This window comes from Aristolochia californica, unplaced genomic scaffold (assembly GCF_029961685.1).
Source record: "Aristolochia californica isolate CCGP_79_NKW_82.1479 unplaced genomic scaffold, dmAriCali1.0.hap1 SCAF_5, whole genome shotgun sequence".
Classification (NCBI taxonomy): domain Eukaryota; kingdom Viridiplantae; phylum Streptophyta; class Magnoliopsida; order Piperales; family Aristolochiaceae; genus Aristolochia; species Aristolochia californica.
In genome coordinates this window covers 267819-295147 of record NW_027182214.1, presented here as the reverse complement: position 1 = coordinate 295147, position 27329 = coordinate 267819, and the positions used below count along the sequence as shown (strand labels likewise).

The following is a 27329-nucleotide window of genomic DNA, read 5'->3' as shown; positions in this document are numbered from 1 at the left end:
TGATTTTTTTTTAAATGACATAGAACTGTGGGCTTTTTTCCCCCTAAAAATTTCTCCAATTTGTGTGTAAAGAAAACCCTTGATTTGGATTGAAATGGATGAAAACTTCTGTAGAAATTTTGGTCAATGCCATCTTTCAGTTCTAAAAATAGTTCTTCCCATGAAACACCATCACATTTATAAGCCAAAATAATATGAGGGCATATTAAGGAACTGGAAAAATTGCTACAGGTTTCTCTTCTAATTGGAGATTTGGACAAAAATCATTTGAGCCATTGACCTATGCTTAATGTAATTAACCCATGAAGACTGCTAATGTGGAATTACCAATATGATACACATAAACATTATGTTTCACTTTGTCATTATTTTAAAATGTTTTAAAACCCAATAAAACACATTACAGTCTAAGATGTGATACTTATTGCCCAAGATGTCTCCAACTTTAGGTACCCAAAGATGTTTCAAAAAACATAACAAGGGCTTCCCACCCTGAGTTGAAGAAATTTCAGACCTGCAACCCTCTTAGTTTATCCAACACAACATTCAGTACAAAATTGGGAACCTGCTTCCAGTAAGAGCCCATTGCAGCATCTGTAAACATTTGTACTGAAGAGAAGCAATATAAGCGGCATCTCTGCTCTGGACAACTTCTCAGTTGCTGTTTGTGCATGACTCAATGGCCCAATCTTACAAGAGCTGTACTTTTGTTGTTAGCATGATCAGATGAAAAATGGTTAAATCGGTTATATAGACTATGAAGTATAGACAAAATTGTATGATTTCCTTGGGCATTAAGATGCTTGTTGGATATGATGAGAAGTAATTGCCGCAGTGTCTGGCTTTCTTAAGGTTTCAGAAGTTCTAAAGGGGATTCCTGAAATTTTGTATCTAAGCAATGGCCTCTTCAGGAATTGCCACCTCTGAGGCTTTATTTGACCCAACAATTTCAGCTGCTCTCTTCGAAATTTCCTATTTGCATACCATCTCCCTCCCCGCCATCCAAGGCAATATCTGTGCATGGAAAAAGTTACCAGTTGAGAAAACCAGTTATTTTGTATCACAATACAGTCAACAGTAAATGAGTTCTACTACTTTGCCGGTTTATTTATATTCATAGAAAAACTAGAAACTTGTGGATGAAACTGAACCCAGAGAACGGTTTCTCATGTCATTATATTTCTGTATAAGAAGAATCAGCTGAAAATTCTCTAAATTTCCATGGGTTAAAATTTGAAATTTTAATCATATTACATGATTTTCTTTTTATCATAAGAAATACCAAAAAGGGAACATAAACAACATAAACCAACGAATTTTTTTATCAAGACCCACTATGTTGATTGGCAGGACATTGAATTGGACAAGAGTAACATCCATTTCCAAATTACCAGAATGTTACAACATTTTCATTCCCAAAATATTTTTAAAATGAGTGGAAAATTTTCTGCACATTCTCAGGTCCCATTGTAGACTTAATCACTTAATTTATTCAGACCAGTGGCATTCGGACGAATTGAACAATTCAAAAAATTAGCATAGCAACATTCATTACGACAAGTAACCTTACAATTAGAGCTATAAAAAAAGTAACCTTACAAGACAACAAGGAACATACCCTATAAGACAAGAAGTCCCAGCAGTTGCAATGCAAGTTGGAATACTGACATTTCCACCATGGATTATCTTCTTAATCTCTTGATCCTCAACCAGATGACGGGTTTTCATCTGCTTTGAAGGAAAGGAAACAAGAGATGGAAATTTTAAAATAAATAAATCAGAGAAAAATCCACGTGGTATGGAAAAGCAAAGCTGAACAAAGTACATTGAAAAAATGATTAGGAAGTAAAATATTAGATTAGCACAAACTAATCACAAGATAAAGATAGATATATACGGTGAGGCCTGAATCCCTGTTAAATTTAGGATTAAGAGTCTGCAATATCTAGGTCCTTTAGAACTAGCTAGGTCCTCAAATCACTGTTCAAGCTATGATGAGATTCTTTACAATTCTAGGGTCTTAATTTATCTCTCCATGATCCTTTGCTAAAAGGGACTCTTTTACAGCTCTTCCAGGGTTGGCAGGTCCGTAAGAAGCTTTACTCAAGACCCCTATAGTGAGTGTATCCTGTTGTTCAATCTTTACATTTTAATAATCCATTATAAGACAAAACAAATGGAAGTTTTATTTTATTTTTATTTTTATTTTTTTGAGAAAATGTGCAATTTAATTCCAAGCCCAAAGATAACAAAACAAAAACTTGGGTAAGGTGTGTCCCCTTACAATGAGAGATGGGAGGGACACCTCTTCTTCAGCTATTAAATAAGCCAATTGATTGACACTGTTTCAAAAACATGAAAAACCTAAAGCAATGTCCAAATTAACAGAAATCTTGACTGCACAGCTTCTTATATTCATATAACTGTTTCTTCAATTTTTTATTGAGATTTTTTCTCAAGTGCACTAAAGTATGTTTGAACAAGTAGAAGTGAAAATAACAACAGTACGAGTTTGAAGGGTTTCCACAAGTTGCTCCAAAAGCCAAGGGAGCAGTAGTGCACCAATACAGATATAAGGCCTTTGCCCAATTCCCTAAATGTAAGAAGAAAATTTTATGCAGTCACAATTAATAGTGTTAACCCGTTTCAGGTATAGGCTCTGATGATGGCAATACTGGTGTAAGAGACAGATTGGTTGAGAACAGTTCTAATCAGTGCTGAGTGTATCAATGTCCACAGCTTTATTTCGATTTTCATCAAAATCCTGAAAACGTGAACTACTTTCTCACATGCAAAAGATTTTGTTAGGAATGGATATCACAGGAGCCATTACTTTCCGGTTATGGTGAGTAACTAATTCTGCTCTGCCCAAGATCTAAATCTACCGAACTCCCTAATTCACCTATTCCATTGAACATCAAGCTGATATGCAAATAAAGCGACACAAATGAAAAAGAATCTTTCAGTATCCTAAGGTTTGGTACTGTGCTATCAGTTCTTTTCTTGAAGCAATACAATTGATTTTATTTTCTTCTGAATGTTGATTACACAGACCAGGAGAGACTTGAGACCCAAACCTCACACTAAAAGCCCTAACATGAGGCCATTGACCTTGTTTATCTTGATAATGCTAGTTGTATGTCTATATAGATAAAGCATTCGCATATAATTGCCCCTGTGAGAATGGAAGAGAAAAGGTCTAGGCTCAAAGTTAAGAAGACGCCAAAGCACTTCTTCATATTATAGTCCGAATACTTGCATGAACTAAAACCCCAACCATTAAAATTAAAAAAATAAAATAATTTGATGAAATGAAAAAGACATGGAATGATGTTACTCAAACAAGAAAACTCACAGCTTGCTCAATGGATTCCAGCTTCTTCTCAACTTTCGATTGATGAACATATCTCAATGAATAACCTGTATCACTAACATGATGTCAGAAAACGTTCCTTAATCATAACTCCTCCAATTTGTTCGAACCAAAAACGGGGAAGTAGATGATTCCACGCAACTCACCAAACCAAGCTGCGGCGGCAGATAGTACAGAAGTTGAGACAGTGAACACCACCCTATGCCTCTCAAAATTTTCCTTAACAATCAAAAAGAAAAAAGGAAGACAAAATCAAAAGTCGATTCAACCAATGAAAGAGAAATTAATAAAAAAAATTAAAAAAAAAAAACCATCATTTTGTCGAGAGAAAGATAGTGGAGAAAAGGAAGAAAGTGCCTTAGTGGAGAGATAAGTGTCTTGAACAGCAGACCATGAATTGGACGCTTTTCTTTTCAGGTTGGGAATAGCAATAGTGCGAAACACCGAAAAGCCAGAAGTCCCCAGACGGTGCATCTTCTCAAACAACCCGATCAGCCAGCGGTTGGTTATCACGTTTTCATATCGCGAAAGAACCACCTTCCTGCGTTTCTTTTGAACTGGAAACCTCTGGGGAGGAATCAGAGTCACAGAGTAACCAAGTTGAAGCCCTTGGTTGGAAACTTGCACTGGGTTGGTTTTCTTCCGGCTAAATCCACGGTGGATGCCCTCGAGAATTTTGGCTATAGCGGCCCGGAGTTGTCTGATCGCTGGGCTTGGGGGAGGTGTGGCACTATGGGCCGGAGGTCAAGACAGGCCCTAGACTTGCTATGAAACCCTGATCCGCTGTTCCGGTTGGAGCAGCAAATTTTATTTGCCAATCAATTGTCTAATAGGTGATATATATCAAATTTAAGGTCATCAATATCAGACTAATTATATATTTAAACCAATCCATTTCATCGAGGTGTTACTCATAATGCATGGAACGACTAACGAGCTAGGTCTTATTAAACCACTTCTTAATAAGAGACGCAATCAGAACCGTCCATTAATACGGGACCTATACGAAGTAACGGTCCTAATTTTATCTCATGCTAAGCCGAGACTCGAGAAACCTAAGTCAATTGGTTAGACCAACTCAATGGGTGGGCAGACACGTTGTGTCATAGCGTAACGCGTTACGAATCCCAGAATTCGTCATCGTCATCCGTCGTCGTCTTTCTCCTCTCAATTTTTCCAAAATAGAAAAAATCTAGATTGCTTGCCCCCCAAGTTTGGTCATTGGAGAGTTCCAAATTTCCTTCTTCTTGCATTAAAAAAGATTTCCTCGGAGAAAACGAGTGCAGCGAGGGAAGAAGACGACGCAGAAGCGAATCAAAACAGCACAGTCACACTATCACAGAACCGTGAGTATCTATCTCCTTTTCACCAAAATTTCATTTCTATCTCTGACTTGTTCTCGGTTGTCCAGCTGATAAAATCTCAGCGATTTCCATTTGAAATAGATTTTTCAGAATTCACTCGGAATTTCCATCGCGATGCTCATGAATGATTTTTGTTTTTTTTTAAACCTTTTATAATGTTGCCATGAGTTGCAACGGAAATTTGGACTCCATTGTTTGATTGATAGAATGCGTATGATTTCATTGCTTAGCTAGATCAAACCGATATGGAAGATGAGGTTACATATGTGAAATTCGTATTTCGAACTTTCTGCGTCCTTCTTCTTCCTAATTTGTTTTTCTGATTAAGATGTGTGAGCATAAGGTCTGATAGCAGGGGATTTTTTTCTATCAATTTCTGTAACAAAAATTAAAAACAGATCCTTCTGTGTGAATTGTTAAGAAGTGATTCTAAGAGTTTATCCCACCATTGCTTCATCAATTGAGAGTTCATTTGCTGGATTTATCTTCAATGTCTTAGTCCTATACCTCCCGTGGAGATTGATCAAACTGTCAATAAAAAACAATGGTAAAAATCTAATGATAAGATCATTTGGAGCCTTAGATGTATATCCTAGTTGTTTTTTTCCTATAAACTGTTTGAATCCATAGGAAAGAAAAGAAAAAGGGAAAAAAATATTTTCTGTTGTTTGGAAGGGAATAATAAAAAGAAAAAAAATCAATCTCTTAGTTAATAAATTTTCTACCACAAATGATAGAATATAGGGAGAAAAGAAAATAAATGAAAATTTGAGAGAAAATCTTAATTATAAAAAAATTACAATATTATTAATTTTATTTTCTTTTTTTATTTTTCACTTGTATCCAAACAAAAGAAACTATATTTTTTTTTTATTTTCTCTCTCACTTTCCATGAATATATCCAAACCAGAGAAAAGAAACCGCTTTTATTTTATTTTATTTTATCTTTCTCTTCCTTTTATTTTTTCAGCCTAACATAACTGGTTATGAGAGGGGTAATACATTTCTTAAGGGTAGAGGGATAGGGGGTCCCTCTTAAGTCTAATAGGTGCAGATTTAGGACGTTAAATGCATGTCAACACTGAACATACCTTTACACCACTATAAATATAACCTCAATGTCATAGAACATAAGCGTGTTCCTCTTTACTCAAATTCGTCCATACACGGAACTAAAGTTTTTTTTTTCTTTCCTTCCCTTGAGATTTTTTTCGTTTACGTGTTACCCCTACTAATCAATACTAACAAGGGGAAAACAAATTTCGATGAAAGAACAAAAAGTTAAATATGAAAACTAATAGATAGATGTTGTAATTGAAGCAAATAATCTTGAAATTAAAGAAAAATACTGAAATTTGAATATAAAAGCGTCAAAAGAGCATAAGAACAACTTTAGGGTTTGTTATAGTATAAGCAAAAATAAAAACCAAAGGAGAAAAGGCAACGTGACATGTAATTTTGGAATTGACTTCAGAGAGGTAGTTTCAAACTCAAGCAACATAATTCTAAAACTTTATTCATTGAGTGTCAATTACAGGCGCCATCAACCACCACCATGTCATAAAAACTAAAATTCTCACTTTTCCCGCCATTTCATTCCACATGCCTTTGCATGTTTCCAAGAAGAAGAAAAAGTAAAGAGGAATGGACAAAAGGAAAAGTGGGAACATGATGACTGATTCCACATTCTAACCCAAATCAAAGACTCGTTAGGGTTTTGATTCTGCCAGAAACTCCATGACAGTGTACAATGTTCTCCCAGTTTTGGATTGGGACTCAAATTGAGGCAGGTGGTCCGGCGGGAAGGACACCCCACTCCATGTAGCGACAACAGTGCTGGATTAAAAAATTTTAAGGCCGAACTGGAGAAACGATTAACAAGAAAGATGATTCGTTTTTTTAAATTTTGTATTCTGGGGATGGAAGTCAGGTAGGTGATTCCTCCTGCCACGCCTCCTCTAAAGAGGAGCCGAAAGGCACCCAGCACCCCCCAAGGGGAAAGGTTAGTGCTCCGCAGCTTTGAAATCTCTCAAAACCCTGCTAGTGTTTTGATAATCTGACATGGAGAATAGGTTCCCTGGAGCAACCAAATCCATTTTCCCTCCTACCCAGAAAAAAGGAAGCGAAGGTGTAGGGGAAGGACCTACCCCATTAGATGCTCTTGCCGCCTTCATGGAAAGCTTCCAGGATTCTAGCCCTGGTAGGTATTTTGTAACTTTGACAGCATCACAGGTCTTCATTACTTCTTTACATCTACCTGACCTACCAAACGCCTGCACCCACAGACCCACTGATCAAAATTAGGCTAAATGTCACCCAACCAACCAGGGTGCTGATCACTGAAAAAGACCCTGGATGGCAACGGAATATGGGAAAAGGTTGAATGGAACAAGACCCAACTCTCCTCCCCCAACCACAAAGCCCTCTTTTCCCTCTTTCCCTCTTTCCCCTCTTTCCCTTCAACCACCTATGAGCACTGCGCCACCCCAAGATGGTAGAAGATGAAGCGAGACAATCGCAGCTGTCAATCTTTACGGCGTAATGCCTTAAATCCCTCATTGATGGAGCTGAATGCTGAAAAAAATCGAGTATAAGACATGGGACTACACTGAAACCCACCACGACAGAAGGTCACTGATTCAATGTTATTTATGAAATGAAAATAAAAAGCCCTGCAATCTGTACAAGCCAGTTGAGATTTTACGCGCTTCCGTTTGCAGAATATTTGATGAAAAATCCGTGAAATAGATGAACAGATTAAATCGTCACCACATCAGCAATAAAACAAATTTGATGAAAATTTTGGAAGAAGAAACAATGTAGAAATCTAGGATTTAATTGATGTTCCAGTCCATTGAATTAGATTTTTTTCCTTTTTTTTTTTTTTTTTTTTTTTTTGTTCAGAAGACAGATTGGCATGAGAATCAGATCTGATCCAACAATCTCTCGACACGATCTAACTTCAACATGACAGACCGATTTCATAGCCCATTTTGTTGAAGATAACCCAGATCGCAAAGCTCCAAATAACACTTGCACATATACTCTACCACAGATACCCCAAAAATTAAGGAAAAAGTAAAAGAAAAGAAAAACTCAATCCATCTTATCTTAGAGACAGAGAACGGTGGCTCGCAAGTCGTCGTCCGTCTCCTCGGACGGCGTGAGATTGAGATCGAAGAGCAGAGGCTTCCGGAAGGAGGAGGAGGACGCGATATCGGCCTCGCTGCCGTCGAAGTCGACAACAGACGACGAAGAGTCGCAGTCGCTGTGGCAATCGTCGACGGGAGGCGGCCGTTTACGGGGGAGTGCGGCGGGTCCCACCGATGGCGACGGCTTCGGTCCGCTGAAGGACTCGACGGTGCTGCTGAGGCTGCTCGTTGTCGGCCGATTGTGAGGCGGTTGTTGCGGCGGCGGCGGCGGAGCGTGCTGGTTGTGGAGAGGCAGGTTGGGGAACGGGGAAGGAGAGCAGATGGAGAAATTGGTTTTGGCCTTAGGGCCGCGAAGGGCGCGAGCGGCAGAGTCGTAGGCGCGGGCGGCGTCCTCGGCGGAATCGAACGTACCCAGCCATACTCTGGTCTTCTTCCAGGGATCCCTGATCTCTGCCGCGAATCGGCCCCACGGCCGCTTCCTCACACCTCGGAACCGCGTCTCTTTCCCGGCGGCGACCGCAGCCGGCGGAGACGACTTCAAGAAATCAGCCCGGGACACCGTTGCCACCGGGTCTGGCTGGATTGCCGCCCCGTTTGCTCTGCCTCTCCGCATGGCCTCTCAAGGCGACGAACCGGAGAAGAGGATCCAGAAAAGAACAGATTAAGAGAAAAAAGGTCAGAGAGAGAAATCGCAGAAGACGAAACGGAGAGAGAGAGAGAGAGAGAGAGAGAGAGAGGCAGGGAGTAGGAGGCGAAGGGGGGGAGGGGAGATCGGAAGAAGAGATGCGTGGGTTTGGGGAATTGTTACGGTGAGGGTGCCTCTTCTGTCTTCTCTCTCTCTCTCTCCACAACAACGCCCTTCTCTCTCTTGATTATTACAGGCTTTCTCTCTCTAACTCTCCCTCTACTTTTTTTTTAATCAAATCTGATTTCTCGATTTTTCTCATAGGGGAAGGAGGGCAGAGGAGGGAGGGAAGAGGGAGGGAAGAGGGACTATATCTCTTGCCGGTCCCCACAAACCGACTTGATTGTTTTCTTCCTCCTCTTTTTCTCGGAACTTATTTGACCAAAACACCCTCCACCACCGTCTGCTTTAATTTACCAAACTACCCTTCTCCATGGCATTAGAGACGAGTTATGCCATGCATGACAAATAAGACTAGGTCTTCCATTTTGTGACAATAACATATTAATACACAAAACGAAACATTAAATGGGTGGATTCCCCATTTGCTTAATTAGCACAAATTTAAGGTTGGGATTATAGAATTTGATCCCTAAAATTGTCATGCTAGGTTAAGGAGTCAACTTATCATAATCGATCCATTTTATAACAAAATAGGTTGTAGTTAATTACAAAAGCTTAAGTGTATGATAAAGGTAGTAAATACGGATAATGTCATCTCTAGAGATACATTGTTGTTTGTATTTTCGAAAGCAGTATTATGATTATCATAACTTGTGCGACTACACATTTAACTTATGTTTATAGTTCATAAACGTATATTATTTCTATTTATTATTGTATTTATATAATATAGCTTAAATTATTTAATGGTATATGTAATTTGATTTACGAAGAGCTTCAACCACAATAAACTTGTCTAGTATATAATGAAATATGTGGAGGGTATATCGGTCACTACAAATCAGCATGCGATGATGCTGAGTATAATAAAAGAGGGAGGGAGGGAGAGAGAGAAGGGGAGAAGGAAGGAAGGAAGAAAAGGCTGGTTGTGACTGGTGGAGCAAATGTTACGGAGACTATACCAGTCTTCCACAACAACCGGGCGGGGCGGCCGAGTGGGTTCCCCCCGCTGACGGGTCAGGCGACTTTCCCGAGTTATTCCAACCCTCCCCCCTTTTTCTTTTCCTTTGATTTTCCAATTTTTCACGAAACCCGAAAGCGGACCGGACCGGACACGACACGATCCCGGCCGTATCTTTTACTTGCGGAAATGGCTCAGCTGCTTCCGTGCATGAAATTACTCTCATGCCATCCGTGTGATGCATCTTTTCTCACTTCACGCACGCCTGTGGTCCCCCCCTCTTGATCTTATTATTTTTTTCTCTTTATCGTTTGTTATGAAATTACTCATATACCCCTAATATGTATAAACTTCGTTTAAATAAAAAAAATTACATATATAAGAGCATAAACGTATATTAACCTTTGTTACAAATAAATAAGATAAATAAAGATAAAGAAAATAAAATGCCCGATGAAGGGTAGTTTCGTCATTTGACATAGTGGGAGGCGACCTCCGTGAAAGCGTGGAAATAAATTCGGCGCGACGACGGGCGGAGCGCGATCGGAACCGTTGATCCAAGTTGGGCAGGCGAGGTTCACCTCGGTTCATGAATTTGGAAGGGACGGGAAGGTTTCTGTCGACGGAAGCGGGTGTCGTACCCCGCGAAAGTGGTGACGTGCGATGTTGGCGACACGTGTGTGTATTTTTATTGGCCAATCTCTTCGCTTTGATGAGAAGGCAAGGGAAGATGAAATCATGGATGGGTGCATCGAACGGAGGGATTAATAATGGAAGGATAGAAGACTCCCATATCTCTATCGCTAGCTTTTAAGCAATTTGCCTAAAAAAATACCCCGCTCCTCTTTCTCCCTATCTCCATCTCTTGATTTTGGTCTCAAAATACTTCTTTCACGTCACGTAAAAGAAGACTAAATAAGGTTCATAAACCTTAATTTAATTTCATAGACGAATACATCTGAATGTTTTCCACTAATATGACACTTAATACTTGATTTAAAATTGAAGAAAGATTAATCCCTCTCATTGCCCCCATTTACCAAAATAAACACACATATCCCGACAACTCTTCCACACCAATCAGTATAAGATAGTTCATGAACAGTCACTTAGACGGTTCACGTAACTTAAATTACGACCATTCGAGGTTTGGTTTAATCAATGTTATCCACGAACTACTTTTATGATAGACGAGACATTCTATTCGAGATAAGTTACGCCTAGTCACAATGTACGATTTTAGTTTTTGAATTTCGAAATTCATTTAAAGTAATCCTACAATCGGAACTCGCAACGCTTACCGTTCTCAGTTTCAGAAACTAAACTATACGTGCATGGACAATCGTCACGGAATTCTTCCAAGTTGTTCTCAAAATCATTAGCTACTCCTTCGCTCTCTTCTTTATGGTATGTCAGCTTGCAGCTTGCCGCTTGGGATCCTTATCTCATGCCTAGTTTCTTTGAAAGGACAGTACTGCGACAGAGAAAAACTGTAAGTCTCATGATTCTTCCAATTTGGTTATTGCAGAGGCGTCTGCGGCGAAGGGGGAAAGGTTGCCGGTGAATCTCCCAGGTTCATGTTCGAGAGATGATACCGTATGAAATAACTCGGTCTTTCTTCTGCCGACGCGCCGAGTCGATTGGTCTTGACTCGGTCTTGTTGCCTGCCGTTATGTAGAGGGAAACCCGTTATGAGTCCATTACATGTACCTTCGCTCTCTCGGCTGACTCGAATTTATAAGAATTTATACGAATTTAATAAATAAATAAATTTGGAGAAAATAGATTATTTTTTATATGATTTGAAGATATTTCAAAGATATATAATTTTTATACAAAAATTGTATTATAAAAAATCTAAGCGGAACATTCTAGAAGCCTTTTACAACAAACCTTCCAATTGACGTCATACGCAAAATTAAATAGAAAATAGAAAAAATTAGAGGAAAATAAAAAAGTGGGCCCATGTTTTGTTCCTGGAGCCGTCAACGTTGTTTTCATAATCGTCTCATTTGACTCTTTCGTCGATAAATAATCAGGCGTTCACGAGTGTCCCCTGCGTCTCTGCTTCATCGGACCGCGTCCTTTCATTAATGGCGGGTGTTTCCCCTCTCAAACCCTTTCCTTGCAAGACCCCCCCGGTGGTCGTGGCGGAGCGCCGGTCGGGCCTCGCCCGGTTTCTTTACCCGGCTGCCGGTCTTCCTGGGAGAACACCTGGCGCGGCGTGTTTGAAGCTGTCGAGTACCAGAGGGAGAGTGACGATCGTCCGGGCGGTGGACGACGAGTGGGGTCCTGAGCCGAAGGAGGATGAAGGCGGGAGCGCGGCGAGGGCTGTGGCGGAGCCGAGTGACATCGACAGGCTGAAGAAAGCTTTGGTCGATTCGGTGTACGGAACTGATCGGGGGTTGAAGGCCACGAGCGAGACGAGGGCGGAGGTCGTGGAGCTAATCACACAGCTGGAAGCGAAGAACCCGACGCCTGCGCCCACGGACGCCTTGACGCTCCTTAACGGCAAATGGATTCTTGTGTAAGTTCCCTCGTCAATGACCCGCGTCCCTTGATTTGTTTTCGCCTTTTTTTTTTTTTTTTCCTCTCCTCGATTGTGGATACGGAGACGGCAGTGTTGCGGGTATGTCTTCGGTTTTAGACTCTTAGAACCCAATCATGTAGATGATACTTGCAAGTAATTAGTTCAATAAGTGAATCTGCACATGAAGTGCTCCGGTTGAAGAATTGTGGATTTTGAAAATTCTTCGAGGTAATTGCTCTTTGCAAATTCTAAACTCGATTTGAAGAAATTTTCTGAGCTTAAATTAGATTTTGAAATAGAAGTAAGCTTAGTAGATCAATGGAAGTAGTCAGTTTGAGTTCTATCCATGGTGTAACTTGAATTGATCTTTGGTGATTATGTAAAGGCAGATATACTTCATTCTCGGGTTTACTTCCACTTCTGGGAAGGGGTCTACCACTGGTAAAAGTAGAGGAGATTTCCCAAACGATCGACTCTGAGAACTTCACAGTGCAAAACTCAGTCCAGTTTGCAGGCCCTCTAGCTACTACTTTACTGACCACCAACGCCAAATTTGAAGTCAGAAGTCCTAAGCGGGTGCAGGTGAGCTGGTTTCGAAATCCAAACACTTCCTCCACACACAGCTAAACTCAGAAATATATTTTGAGTCTGAACTTAGAATTAGAATCCGAAAAGATATGGGTGGGTGTATAGGAAACAGAAATTGCATTTGAAAATTATATGTTTCTGTAGGTACATAATGTATTGGATCATATCCGTCTACCTCAAGCAGGGGTGGCGTATCACAATGAATGCAAGTCATTTGTTATATTTGCTACATTAGAGAAGTTGCCTTCGTGTCTTAGTGCTGGTGGTGTTGCAGATTAAATTCGAGGAAGGGATTGTTGGAACGCCACAGCTAACTGATTCCATAGTGCTACCGGACAATGTGGAGTTCTTGGGGCAGAAAATCGACCTTTCCCCCTTCAAAGGCATAATCAGTTCAGTGCAAGACACTGCATCCTCAGTGGCGAAGACTATATCGAGCCAGCCCCCCTTGAAGATACCCATCACCAATAGTAATGCTCAGTCATGGCTCCTCACCACCTACCTGGATGACGAGCTGAGGATATCGAGGGGAGACGGTGGTGGTGTCTTTGTGCTCATCAAGGAAGGAAGCAGCCTCTTAAGCTCCCTTAATTAGGCTTTTCTTGTCAGTTGATTAAACTCATGTGAAGGAAGAATATGGAGAATAAACATGAATGGTATGAATATTACGGGAATCACTTTCCCTTCTGCATCAGTGGCACATGCTTCTGTTCTTCCTACGACTTTCTATAAAAAAAAATTGAATATAAAGGGAAACAAAAAACAGGGTAAAGCTATAGGGTTTATACTGTTGGCACTTATTAATCGAGATGTCAACATCACAAAGAAGTGTGTTCCCCCATTGATGGAGGTATATGTAGCCTTTTGTTCCCTCCAACTCGCACATCTGAAGACAGTAGCATTTGAATGAATATGTCACTGGAAGTTTCATAGTCCCTCGAACAACTTTTATCTTTAGACCACAGGAGAACAACCTTTTAACTGCAGCTTCCAAGCACAGCTTTACAGGATGACAGGATCATAGCTACCATCTTGCTTCTCTCAAGTCTTACCTGTAATAAACAATGTTGGGTAAGGGATTTGTGTAATAACTTTTTACAGAGTAAAATATGTCCTTGTTCTTCTTTAACATTCCACTGTAACCTGAATTCATGCATAAATTGTATTTCAATCAGCAACAAATGAATGTTCTCCAAGCTTTTTATGAGTTGGGTAAACAAACAAGGAGAGAATAACATAAAGAGTTTCATTTTTTGTTTTCTGAATCTATAAGGAAAAATCATTTTCCTTTTTCTTCTTCATTGTAGGAGGCAAGTTATAGTTTGAATCTATAGTGCAAAAGTTTGACACAAGCTTTCTTTGCTATTGAGCTTATAAGGTGAAAAACAAAAGTATTGATCCCATAGAGCCATTTTATTGTTCAACTTAACAGGTGTGTGAAAAATGATCCATGATAATAATCCATTAGCATATGAGCACAGACAAGCTGGTAACACAGAATTTTAAGATTCAGATATTTACTTAATTTTCATATTGTGCCTTCTGGCAAGTCCTCCATAACCAGTTCATTTGACAAGGATTTCTCTTTCAATGCTTCACAATGCTGCTCAATCCCATTCGTCGTACTTGTCTTCTTCTTCGATTTTCTTCTTAGCAGTAATCAGCTCAGTATCAACATCAAATCTTAACAAAAGAAAGAAACAATAAAAGTGAAAGCATTGAAATAATTATCAGCTATAAATATAAACCCATGAAAACATAATTGGATGTGATAAAACAATCTGTTCTCACCACCCATCTGATAGTTTAGCATTTGATTCTTGATCTTTGTGGGGGTAAAACTCCCAATGTTTCAATATCAGTTCTTACAGCAATACTATCCTCTAACCTGTCCTTTTTCCTCTTCTTTACTTTGCCATTATGTTCCATGATCATTAATTCACACATCTCTTTGCTAAATGGACCAAGCAATTCAATAATGCATCAAAATAGAACCATAACTTTTTCAATCAAAGGTATATTTATCTTTAAATGTTTAGAAAACAATGGATATTGGATCTTTCCCAACTATCATAGCATTGTTATGGTTCCTATAATATGTGGTAGAATTTTTTTTAAAAGTAAGATGGGTATTTCATAAATCTATCCTACTCTTGAAAGATATAAAAAAAAGTTTATGATTTTACTCTTGGAAATTTTTATAAACTTGTTTGAGGTACAAATTGGTAAAGAAACTACATGATGTTCGATGTAGCTTCAATTTGTAGCTCCTCTTATTGTTTGAGGCACTCTCTTAATGATAACTATATTCAAGTTTTTTAGAAGAACAGATTAGTAACGTTTCATAACTAATGCTGTATGAATCCATGTTCCGAAGAAAAAACAAAAATGGACATGCGATTAAATTATCCAAAACCATTTTTTTAAACTTTTTCTCCGTTGTCTCGTATTTGAATCAAACAGATCTGATTGAATATAAATGGACAAAACTAGTATTGCTTTTATGAATAATTTTATACATAATATATAAATAATTTTATGCATGGTTAATATACAGGGGTTATGTCCAATTTTAAGTAAAAGTTATACCCAATTTTATCTAAAATATGCGCATAATTTTATATTTAATATATTTAATATATATATTATACAATAATTTATATGTCAAAAGTTCGAACTCAAGGTTAAACTCTGAGTTCGGTTAAAATTATTGAGCCAGCTCCCGAACTCGAACTAAACTGCAAAATATTTAAATCAAACCCGACCTTCGCCGAGGCCGTCTTCGTGTAGAAGCTGGAGAAGCGAATCGAGCGCTTTCTTCTTAAACTCCAATCCCCCGATTTGCAACCGCGCGAAGACGTCACGGACGAAGAAAGCCATGTCCTCCTTGGACGACCCCCCGATCGGGTGGGAAAGCACGATAGCCGCGGCGGTAGAAGAGAGAAGCCCGGATTTGAGCAAAAGATCGAAGTCGGATCGGAGCTGGAGCTTCCCGATTGAGGGGGCCGCGGAAGGCTGTTCCACGCAGCAGAGCTGCGCGAGGTACTTGGTCTTCTGTAGGGTGGAAAGGAGATTGGGTAGCAGCTGCTGGAGGAGAAGATTGCTCTGGGTAGACGAGGATTGGGCGTCGATCTGTGATAAGGATGAGTGGAGATGGGAAAGTTTGGAGCTTATGGAGTGCCAGCGGGTAGTGAAGGCCCTGGGGGAAATGGATTGAATGAGCAGCAGAGGTAGAAGGTGGAGGACCAGATCCAAGGTGATCCCCGTCGAGGAGCCCTGCATTTGCATTTTCCGCATGCAACTAGAAGGGCAGAAGAAGAAGAAGAAGAAGAAGAAGAAGACGACCAGTGAGAGGAACCATATGGGGGAAATGAAGAACTACAGAAGAAAGAGGAAGCAAGGGAATGTTGGCTGCTGGTGGCGTTGCAACGACCGACCGGCGGAGCAGGACGGAGATTGCTTGGTTGGAAAGGAAAGGAAAGGAAACGAAAGACGAAAGGGAAAGGAAAGGGGAAGAAGGAGAAGAGCGGGAGGAATAGCTTTTTCCGTCTGAGACTCTGGGCTTCATGCTTGTCAGGCTTGGACTATAGCTACACATGCGGCCCAAAACTCTGTGATTAATGGAGCCAAGCGTTAGGCCGCCAATTGGGTTTGGTATGGGCTTTTCCTCAACAAAAGAATAATCAAGACAGTTAATAATGGATCTACGTTCGGGTACACCATCAATTACCCATCCGATTTTACCTGATTTAGGATACGAGATATTGGGTAAAACCAGAAGCTCATATCGGGTTTTAGGGTAAAATCCGATATGTATTTAAAAACCGATACACTTCATGAAAAAAATGAAAACGAAATTTACGCTCCAATAAACATTTTGAAAATATAATTTATTTTATCGAACGCGACGCCAGAAGGGAGTCGTCAGCCGTGTGCACATCGACGGCCTCCGTCACACCTTCGACTCGTCGGCGCATCCCGCGCTACCCAGCGTGTACCCACCGCCGGCCGACGCGCGAAAACGCCGGTCCGGCTTCCTCCGATGAATGAACGACTCCGGTGCGAGAACCAGATGTCGGGTGATGCCATCGCAACTTCTTCTTAGACGAACGGTGCCGGGTCGCGAACCGTCGGCCGACGCGCGCAGAGAGCACAGTCGATGCTCTGGCGCGCAGACGGCAAGGTCGGGATTGCCGGAGAATGAAAAAAACGGCGCTCTGGACCTGGCTTCGCTCTACTGAGAGCCTCCCTAATACCCAGCACACACAGCGCCGGGCGACTTCCACCGACGCACGACGCCGAACGCATCTTTCGGTGGTCACAGCCACGACTCCTATGTCTTTCGGCGTTCGACGAAAAATCGACGTCTGCGCTCAAATCTCGTGCGGCAAACCAGCCACAGAAGAGAGTCGCGCACAAAAGAAGATTCTCTGCCGCCTCTTGCGGTCAGAAGTCGAAATGGAATTTCCCTAAAATACCTATTTAAAATAAAATATTTTCAAAAACATATCATTAAAATATTTATAAAATTATCCAACTTTAACGGATCAAATGCCTATGTGTGTAGTCAAAATCGACATGTAAGCTTTGACTGCTTATGTTTCCCCACGTCATCGTGGCAATAAACTTAGATCGACACGTCGTCTACCACGTCATTATTTTACCACATCATCTGCCACATAAGCTACCATGTTATTAAATAAAATATTAAATAATTTTTTATTTAAAATAAAAAAATCAAATACATATCGTGCCACGTAAGCCCTCACTTATGTTTTTTCTCAAAAATCTCTCTTCCTCAATCTTTCTTTCCCCTCGCGTCTCCTCTCGCCCCCTCTCCTCTATCCGCTGCCGCTCGCTCTCCTACTATCGCCGCTCGCCTCCCCCTCGACGACCCCCCCTCAACCTCATTTCTCATTATTCTTTTTCGCTCCCCTCTGTTCATCCTCTCGCCGCCCCTTTCTCAAAACCGAAAACTATCATTTCATCTCTTCGGCGCCCTCTCTCTCAAAACCGAACCCTATAATTTCTTCTCAAGGCCCCCTCTCTTATTACCCTATTATTTCACTCTCTCGCCGCCCCTTCTCTCAAAACCAAAGCCCTATTCACCCTCCAAACCAGAATTTGAATTTAAGAAACCAATTTAGCAGGGTGATTTTTTATGGTTTTTGTTAATTGGATCTAATTACTGTATTGATTTTTTTTGTCATTTACTGTTTAATTACTGTATTGATTTTTTGTGATTTACTGTTTAATTACTATATTGATTTTTTTGTGATTTACTGTTTAATTATTGTATTGATTTTTTGTGATTCACTGTTTACTGTCAATTGCAAATAAATTAAAATTATTGTCAAGTTTAACTTTAGTTTATGGATTTTTTCTATAATTTGTTGTATTTTAGTTTATGGATTCCTATGCCATTGAATATTGTATTTTCTGAAGTTGTTAGTTTAATTTTAGTTAATTTTGTTTAATTTTCTGATTTATGAAGTTGCTGTTTACTTGAGATAAGATTTGTAGTTGCTAGTTGTTGAATAAATTTGAAGTGTAATGGAATGATCATGCTATGTGGTGAGGAGCTTTGGGTGTTATAAATATCAAGGGTTTTTTTTGTTTTGTTTATGTTTTCTTATGTTTGCCCTAGTTACTAGGATAGGTACAAATTCCTGTTAAGAGTAGGTTGGGTAATGGAAAATGGGTTGAGTCGCCTGCACCGGCGTCCATTAGCCAACAAAACCCGACCCCATCACTGACGAGGTACGGTTCGTAGTAACTGCGAAGTCATATGGGGCTCCACCAGGGGTGTTCGGTGAATTTGGACTTAGGTGTGTTTTTTGCATTGTTAGGACTAGTTATCTGTTATAGAATTAGTTGGATTATTTTTTAAATGTTGAATAATTTTGAATTTCTATGGAATTATTTTTTTGTCTATCTTTTATTGAGTTTCCATGTGTCCCTAGGGATGGGTAGAGAGTCTAATTAAGAGTAGGTTGGGTCCAGTTCAAACTAGGCTGAGTCGCCTGTACGGGCGTCCATTAGCCAACAAAACCCGACCCCCATCGCTGACGAGGTACGGTTCGTAGTGGCTGCGAAGTCATATGGGGCTCTACCAGGAGTGTTCGGTGAATTTGGACTTAGGTGTGTTTTTGCATTGTTAGGACTAGTTATTTGTTATAGAATTAGTTGGATTATTTTTTAAATGTTGAATAATTTTGAAGTTCTATGGAATTATTTTTTTGTCTATGTTTTATTGAGTTTCCATGTGTCCCTAGGGATGGGTAGAGAGTCTAATTAAGAGTAGGTTGGGTCCAGTTCAAACTAGGTTGAGTCACCTGTACGGACATCCATTAGCCAACGAAACCCGACCCCTATCACTGACGAGGTACGGTTCGTAGTGACTGCGAAGTCATATGGGGCTCTACCAGGGGTGTTCGGTGAATTTGGACTTAGGTGTGTTTTTGCATTGTTAGGACTAGTTATCTGTTATAGAATTAGTTGGATTATTTTTTAAATGTTGAATAATTTTGAAGTTCTATGGAATTATTTTTTTGTCTATGTTTTATTGAGTTTCTATGTGTCCCTAGGGATGGGTAGAGAGTTTGATTAAGAGTAGGTTGGGTCCAGTTCAAACTAGGCTGAGTCGCCTGTACGGGCGTCCATTAGCCAACAAAACCCGACCCCCATCACTGACAAGGTACGGTTCGTAGTGATTGCGAAGTCATATGGGGCTCTACCAGGGGTTTTCGGTGAATTTGGACTTAGGTGTGTTTTGGCATTGTTAGGACTAGTTATCTGTTATAGAATTAGTTGGATTATTTTTTAAATGTTGAATAATTTTGAAGTTCTATGGAATTATTTTTTTGTCTATGTTTTATTGAGTTTCCATGTGTCCCTAGGGATGGGTAGAGAGTCTGATTAAGAGTAGGTTGGGTCCCGTTCAAACTAGGCTGAGTCGCCTGTACGGGCGTCCATTAGCCAACGAAACCTGACCCCCATCGCTGACGAGGTACGGTTCGTAGTGACTGCGAAGTCATATGGAGCTCTACCAGGGGTGTTCGGTAAATTTGGACTTAGTTGTGTTTTTGCATTGTTAGGACAGATCCTATATTCATAGAGTCCAAAATATCATCTACACCACCCCCTCCTTCAGGCCCCTCTGTTCCTCGTTTTGCTTATTTGGTCTCTGGCTCTAAAGGTGATTTAGAAAGACTGTGGAGGACATTGCTTGCACTTTACCATCCTTTGAACCAATATATAGTTCATTTGGACTTGGAATCATCAGCTGCTGAGAGATTAGAACTGGCAGACTGATTGCGCAGGGATCCAATGTATTCTAAGGTTGAAAACGTACATATGATTACAAAAGCTAATATGGTTACGTACAGAGGGCCAACGATGGTTGCCAATACCCTTCATGCCTGTGCTATTCTTCTCAAAAAAAGCAAAGATTGGGACTGGTTTATAAATCTCAGTGCTTCAGACTATCCACTTGTTACACAGGATGGTAAGTACTTGTCATTTGAATGGTTCAGGTATTATATCCTCACAAAGGCATGTAAAATTTTGTGAGGGCTTATGTGGCAAGAAATCACCCTGCTAAATTGGTTTCTGAAATTCAAATTCTGGTTTGGAGGGTGAATAGGGCTTCGGTTTTGAGAGAAGGGGCGGCGAGAGAGAGAAATAATAGGGTAATAAGAGAGGGGGCCCTCAGAGGAAATTATAGGATTCGGTTTTGAGAGAGAGGCGCCGAAAAGATGAAATGATAGTTTTCGGTTTTGAGAAAGGGGTGGCGAGAGGATGAACAGAGGGGAGCGAAAAAGAATAATGAGAGATGAGGTAGGGGCGGCGAGAGGATGAATAGAGGGGAGCGAAAAAGAATAATGAGAGATGAGGTTGAGACGAAGAGAGAGCGGCCGAGGGGGGGGGGGGGGGGGGGGTTGGCAGCATGAGAGCGAGCGGCAGCCGCTAGAGGAGAGGGGGCGAGAGGAGACGCGAGGGGAAAGAAAGATCGAGGAAGAGAGATTTTTGAGAAAAAACATAAGTGAGGGCTTATGTGGCACGAAATGTATTTGATTTTTTTATTTTAAATAAAAAAATATTTAATATTTTATTTAATGACGTGGTAGTTTATGTAGCAGATGACGTGGTAAAATAATGACGTGGTAGACGACGTGTCGATCTAAGTTTATTGCCCTGATGATGTGGCGAAACATAAGCAGTCAAAGCTTACGTGTCATTTTTTACTGCACGCAGGCATTTGACCAGTCAAAGTTAGGTAATTTTAGAAATATTTTGATGATGTCGATGTTTTTTAAAATATTTTATTTTAAATGGGTATTTTAGGGAAATTTCGAATGGCGTTCGTCGAAGAATCGATCGTATGCGCTCAAATCTCGTGCGGCAAACCAGCCACAGAAGAGAGTCACGAACAAAAGAAGATTCTCTGCCTCCTCTTGCAGTAAGAAGTCGAAATTGATTGTAAACCCTTACCGTTTGGCTCTGCTTCCGCATAACCACCTACTATGAAACCATATTTATTCGATAAGAAAACATACAAGTGATAGAGATAAATATAAGGATGAGAGAAGTTGAGATTCTCCCGGCCAGTCGACGCCAATGGAATCTCACCCACCGAGCTTCCTTGCATGCTTGCTACATCTTGCAGAGTTTCAGTGCAAAGCCTGTGCACACAATTGTCGCCATGGACGCTATGGCCACTGCGATGATAGTTCTTATGCTTGAAATGGGTAGATGAGGGCGTGGATGGAAGGTAGCGAGAATCAGCAGGGCTCCACCGGAGATACAAGAGGCCAGCATCGCCAACATACATGCTACTGCCAATACCAATTCTACCAGACTATTCGCTTGAAAGCCAGACGACCCAATGAGAACAGAGATGAATCCAGCGGTACAGATCCCAGTTGCCCATAAGCCAATCTTCTGTGCCGTTTCGAGAATTTGAGCGTGACCATGTGCTGCCGTAGCAGCAAGTGCTTGAACAACTGCTATCTGTAAAACAAGCTGTGCGATGCTTCTTCCCCTCTTGCAGTCAGAAGTGAAAATGAATTGATGAGATTAATGCTGGGCAGCATCAAATGAGTAGAAAGTAGAAGATACTACTTACAGGATGAGGATTTTCTGCCGCTTCTGCGGGTAGTGGGCAGCTATTGGGTGCTGCCGGAAACCATGCGAACGTAGAGTCTCCGAATCCTACTCCAGCCTCAATGTCCATCGATTTAGGCTTTAAAGGAGAATAGAAACACAAGATAAGAGGAAACTGCTTGAAGTCTTGAGCAAATCTGAGGTGATCGAATCAGGAATTTATAGAGCCAAACTTTGAGAGAGCCAGTGATAGCCAAACTTTGACTCTGGAAAGCAGAAAGTAGAGAGACAGTGATAGCTGGTAGGTCCCAGTCCCATTCCCAGTCCTTAGTCCTTGTAGGTTGATCACGTAGCTCCAGTCGGATGATCACGTAGCTCCAGTCGGTTGATCACATCACGCTATTACATAAATACCCTCCATTTACATGCCCATTTACATCTCTAGCTCCACTTGCACATTGCTCATTGGTGCGCAATTTTTTGGCACCTATTTTTGTTTTTCCTAGGTAAGCTGCAATATGTCTTTTACATAAAAAATCACATCTCTACTAATCACCGTCTTGTTTGCCTTCGGATCCCAGAGTTTGAAGTCTTTCAATCCTTTCTGATAACCCAAAAAGATACACTTTCTAGACTCTACATCAAGCTTCGACATCTCCTCACTAGAAACATGTACATAGGCTAAACAGCCAAACACTCTCAAGTCCAGAGTAGTCTACATCATTGTCTGTCCACATCTCCTCTAATGCTTTCCCATCTAGTGTTGCTCTAGGTGATCTGTTAATTAAGAAACAAACCATATTTACTGCTTCTGCCCAAAAGTTCTTTGCAAGCCCTGCATTCAACTTGAGACATTAAGCTTTTTCAGCTATAGTTCTGTTCATCCTTTCCGCCACACTGTTCTGTTGTGGTGTCTTGCGTACTGTGAAGTGTCTCTTAATTATATGATGCTCACAGAACTCCTTGAACTTTGAGTCTGTACACTCAGTACCATTGTCTGATTGGAAGCAATTTAATCTTCCTCCCGGTTTGGTTCTCTACTTCAGTTTTCTACAATTTAAACTTGGCAAACGCTTCTGACTTGTGTTGTATGAAGTACACCCACACTTTTCGTGAGTAGTCATCAATAAAGGTCACGAAATACTTGTATCCTCCTCGGGATGCTACTCTTAATGGCCCCCAAACATCTGAGTGAACATAGTCAAGAATCCCCTTCGTCTTGTGTGTGGGGCTGCCTTGAATTACACTTTATTATGTTTCCCAAGGACAAATTTTTTTTGTAAAAATCAAGTTTGTATATTTTGATACCCTTCAATAAATTTATCTTATGAAGCTCCATCATCCCACACATTCCCATATGACCTAATCGCATATGCCACAAGATTGTACAGTCAGACTCAGACTCTACAGTTGCAACTTCACCTACAATTATGGTACCTTGCAGTGTATAGATATTGCTAGATATTTTCTGTCCCATCATCAATGTTAAGACACCATAAACATCACACAATGTTCTAATCACACCATGAAACACTTTAATTTGTGTATTCCCTATTCCAATAACTTTGTATGAAGCATCGTTACCCATCATAACAGAACCATAGTTTTCTAACCTGTAGGTGTGCATCTTATCTGCAGCGCATAAATTCATGGAATTTTTTTTTCTGTGCTGCATCCTCCACGCAGCTTCCGCCCTCTTTTTAGCGTTTAGGGTTCATTTAGTTTCTTTTTAGTTTCAATGCTCTCCGGTCTACCTTCGTTCCCCCATAAATGACTCAAAATATGAGATACATTAGACTTGGTAGGGGTGACACCAAGTCAAACAGGATCGCAGACTGTTCAGATTGAATTTCATTTAACCTAAGATTAGTTCGCATCACTTTCTTAATTTAACTTTTGAGCATTGAGGAGAAGGTGCACGTTTCTAGCCCCACGAGGATCACTGGCAACCGAGATGGATCAAGGAAGGAAGGCCGACTCACAGTCGCAGTCGCCTCGCCTCTTGGGCTTTTTCTCAGTTTATCTGCGGATCCTGTAGTTTAGAACAGTTGAGATTCGGGAGGGGTTAAGGATTACTTCACGAGATTATATTAGATTGATGGCACTGCAAGACGTGGATTTTATTGGTTTTTGTGTTTACCCTTACACTCCAGGCTTTTTGCAGCGTTTTTACGTATAGATCCCACAAAGCCATTTTTATTGTTCAACTTAACAGGTGTGTGAAAAATGATTCAAGATCCATTAGCATATGAGCACAGACAAGCTGGTAACACATAATTTTATGATTCAGTTATTTACTTAATTTCCATATTTTGCCTTCTGGCAAGTCCTCAATAACCAGTTCATTTGACAAGGATTTCTCTTTCAAAATGTTGTTCAATCCCATTAGTCGTACTTTTCTTCTTCTTTCTTCTTTTTCTTCTTAGTAGTAGTCAGCTCAGTATCAACATCAAATCTTAACAAAAGAAAGAAACAATAAAAGTGAAAGCATTGAGATAATTATCAACTATAAATATAAACCCATGAAAACATAATTGGATGTGATAAAACAATCTGTTCTCACCATCCATCTGATAGTTTAGCATTTGATTCTTGATCTTTGTGGGGGTAAAACTCCCAATGTTTCAATATCAGTTCTTACAGCAATACTCTCCTCTCACACTGTCCTTTTTCCTCTTCTTTACTTTGCCATTATGTTACTTGATCATTAACCCACACATCTCCATGCTAAATGGACCAAGCAATTCAATAATGCATCAAAATAGAACCATATTTTTTTCAAAAAAAGGTATATTTATCTTTAAATGTTTAGATCTTTCTATGGTTCCTAAAATATGTGATAGAAATATTTTTCTAAGTGGAAACATTTCCTCATTTCCCCCTAAGTAAAAGGGGTATTTCAGAAATTTATCCTGCTTCTTGAAAAGATATAAAAAAAGGCTTTTAGTTTTTACTCTAAAATTTTTTATAAACTTGTTTGAGGTACAAATTGGTAAAGAAATTGCATGATGCTAGATGCAACAAATTAGTAGCGTTTTAGAACAGATGTTGTATGAATCCATGCTCCAAAGAAAAAACGAAAATGGGCATGCGATTAAGTCATCCAAAACCATTTTTCATAAACTTTTTCTCTATCTCGTTGCTCTGGTTTTCAAATCTTTGAATCAGAACGATCTAATTGAGTATAAAAAGACAAAACTAGTGTTATTTTTCAAATGCATTTTTTTGTGTTTGATTATTAAATAAAATTTATGTATAATTAAACAGTTTTTATGAATAATTTTATGCATAGTATATAGATAATTTTATACAGGGTTAATATACAGAGGTTATGTCAAATTTTAAGTAATTATACCCAATTTTATGTAAAATATTTGCATAATTTTATAAATAATTTATTTAATATATATTTTATACAAGGTTTTAAATGTAGGATAGAACTCAAACTCAAACTCGGTTAAAATTATTGAGCTCCAAACTATCAAACCCGAGAGGTTCCGGCTCGGTTCGATCCTTTGTCACCCGCCTTTTCCGACTCTGCCCAGAGCCGAAACCACCGTCATTGGGAATTTCTTGCAAACCCCTTCGTTGTTAGGATCTAACATCAGCACCAGCTTTGCTCTTCCCGTCTCTAGCCAAATCCTTCTGTTCGCTCTCACCACGAGCAATGACACCAAGGCCCGCGCCGCAACCTCCTGCAGCCCTACCGGCTTTTGAAACTCCAGCATTTTCACGAGAGAACCCATGCAACTGGAGATTGCCCTCTTGGTGGAATCGTTAAGGGAGAGACTGCAGATGAAGGAGGCAGATATTTATTGCAGGGAGGGGTTCCCTTGCTTGATTAACTCCGCTAGCCGCAACAGGAACCCTGCCGACGACGAAAGAGCTCTGGCTGTCGAAGGCGAAGGGGAAAGGGCGTAAATTGCTCGCAGAGAGTGTTCTAGAGTGTCCGGATTGGGGGGGTTCTTGCAGTAATTCGAGAAGCTTCTGCAACCCGTTTTCTCGTTCTATCAAAACCCGGAATTCATTGCCGCAGGAAGCTAGAATCCAAACGCATTTCGCCGCATATCCCGCAGTGGGGCCATCGGCACCCAACAGCTCTACCAGAACTGGGACCGCTCCTTCCTCCACCATCGCATGCTGGACGTCCACCACGACGGTGATATTCATCATTGTGCCGGAGGCGTGGGTGCGCACGGCGGGGGAGCCCGATCGGGAGGCATCACTGAGAGCTGTGACCCCCCCAATAGGCCGAGATGGCCCTGCATTCACCGGGTCGGAGGTGATGACGTAGACGGCCGCGGGGGCTTTCTCCTTCACGGCGGAGGAGACGGACTCCAGCAATCGCAGAAGAGGGCCCAACACCCCTTCCTACAAAAGAATCGTTTTTGCAGAATCCGACATTGCGGCGAGAAGGGCAACCGCGGAAACGGCCTGTTCGCGGATAAAAGAAGGGTAGTTTCCGGCGTCGAGAAGGTGGATCAAGTAAGGGAGATCACCCTCATCGGAGACAACATGGACATTCTTGCCTTCGCCGAGGCCGTCTTCGTGTAGAAGCTGGAGAAGCGAATCGAGCGCTTTCTTCGTCAACTCCAACCGCGCGAAGACGTGACGGACGAAGAAAGACACGTCGTCCTTGGACGACCCCCTTGTCGGGTGGGAAAGCACGATTGCCGCGGCGGTAGAAGAGACAAGCCCGGATTTGAGCATAAGATCGAGGTCGCGGATGTTAAGATTTACTATGCCATTAAGGAGAAATTATGTAAATATACTGTAAATCTGGTGATTATGTAATCCCGTTAATCACTTCTAATTCTTTCGTATATATATTTTGTAAAAAAGTAATTTAAGCCGATGATGTGAATGAAAAAATATGACTGAAATTGAAGTATTATTTTTGACTTGGTATCCGAGCAGAGCGAAATCTCTGTCCAATCTGTCCCGTAATGCCAGTTGCCAGAGAAACCAGAGCAGCAATAGCGTTGTTCGGTAGTTCTGCTGACGACCGCAACCGAGCCACCGCTTGGCCTTCCATCAGAAAGCGCCACACTAGTGTGCGTCTCGATGAAGTCGAACCATCTAAACGTCACCCACGACGCCAGTAAACCGCCAGCCCAATCGGCACCGGCGAAGAGGAAGAGACGCATCTCGAGCAAACCGCCAGCCCAATTGGCATCGGTGAAGAGGAAGAAATGTACTGTCTCAACGAAGAAGACGAAGGTACAAAAAAAAAATTTGACTTCCATTAACTTATGTCCCAATTTTTATTGAACAAATTAATCATCTTCCCAATTGTATGTCACTCGTGGTGTGGTATTTCATGAAGATCACATGTATTATTCTACTCCTGAATCTTCAATTCAGGGGGAGAACAAGATTGAATTGCAGACCCTTAATCATTATTTGGATATCTTGGATACTACGAGTGATAAGTATTCAGATTTCAGC

The 27329-nt window shown here is 40.8% G+C and overlaps 4 protein-coding genes across 4 annotated transcripts; 1 reads left to right on the top strand and 3 right to left on the bottom strand.

The window, feature by feature from the left end:
• Nucleotides 1–363: 363 nt before the first annotated feature.
• On the bottom strand, nt 364–3973 carry LOC137966605 (uncharacterized). The gene is made up of 5 exons (XM_068813283.1): nt 3731–3973; nt 3520–3592; nt 3356–3420; nt 1619–1728; nt 364–1014 (listed from the first exon to the last, which is right to left on the bottom strand). The coding sequence occupies exons 1-5, from the start codon at nt 3845–3847 to the stop codon at nt 795–797; spliced, it is 585 nt and encodes a 194-aa protein (XP_068669384.1). The 5' UTR covers nt 3848–3973; the 3' UTR covers nt 364–794.
• A 3676-nt stretch (nt 3974–7649) lies between these two features.
• Nucleotides 7650–8839, bottom strand: LOC137966210 (ethylene-responsive transcription factor 3-like). The gene has a single exon (XM_068812763.1). It carries the CDS (start codon nt 8500–8502, stop codon nt 7849–7851), a length of 654 nt encoding a protein of 217 aa, XP_068668864.1. The 5' UTR covers nt 8503–8839; the 3' UTR covers nt 7650–7848.
• A 2868-nt stretch (nt 8840–11707) lies between these two features.
• LOC137965785 (plastid-lipid-associated protein, chloroplastic-like) lies at nt 11708–13467 on the top strand. Its single transcript, XM_068812130.1, has 3 exons — nt 11708–12185; nt 12578–12770; nt 13051–13467. The coding sequence occupies exons 1-3, from the start codon at nt 11752–11754 to the stop codon at nt 13369–13371; spliced, it is 948 nt and encodes a 315-aa protein (XP_068668231.1). The 5' UTR covers nt 11708–11751; the 3' UTR covers nt 13372–13467.
• Nucleotides 13468–15530: 2063 nt separating this feature from the next.
• Nucleotides 15531–16064, bottom strand: LOC137966253 (uncharacterized). The gene has a single exon (XM_068812824.1). The coding sequence runs from the start codon at nt 16062–16064 to the stop codon at nt 15531–15533; it is 534 nt and encodes a 177-aa protein (XP_068668925.1).
• Between the last annotated feature and the right edge of the window lie 11265 nt (nt 16065–27329).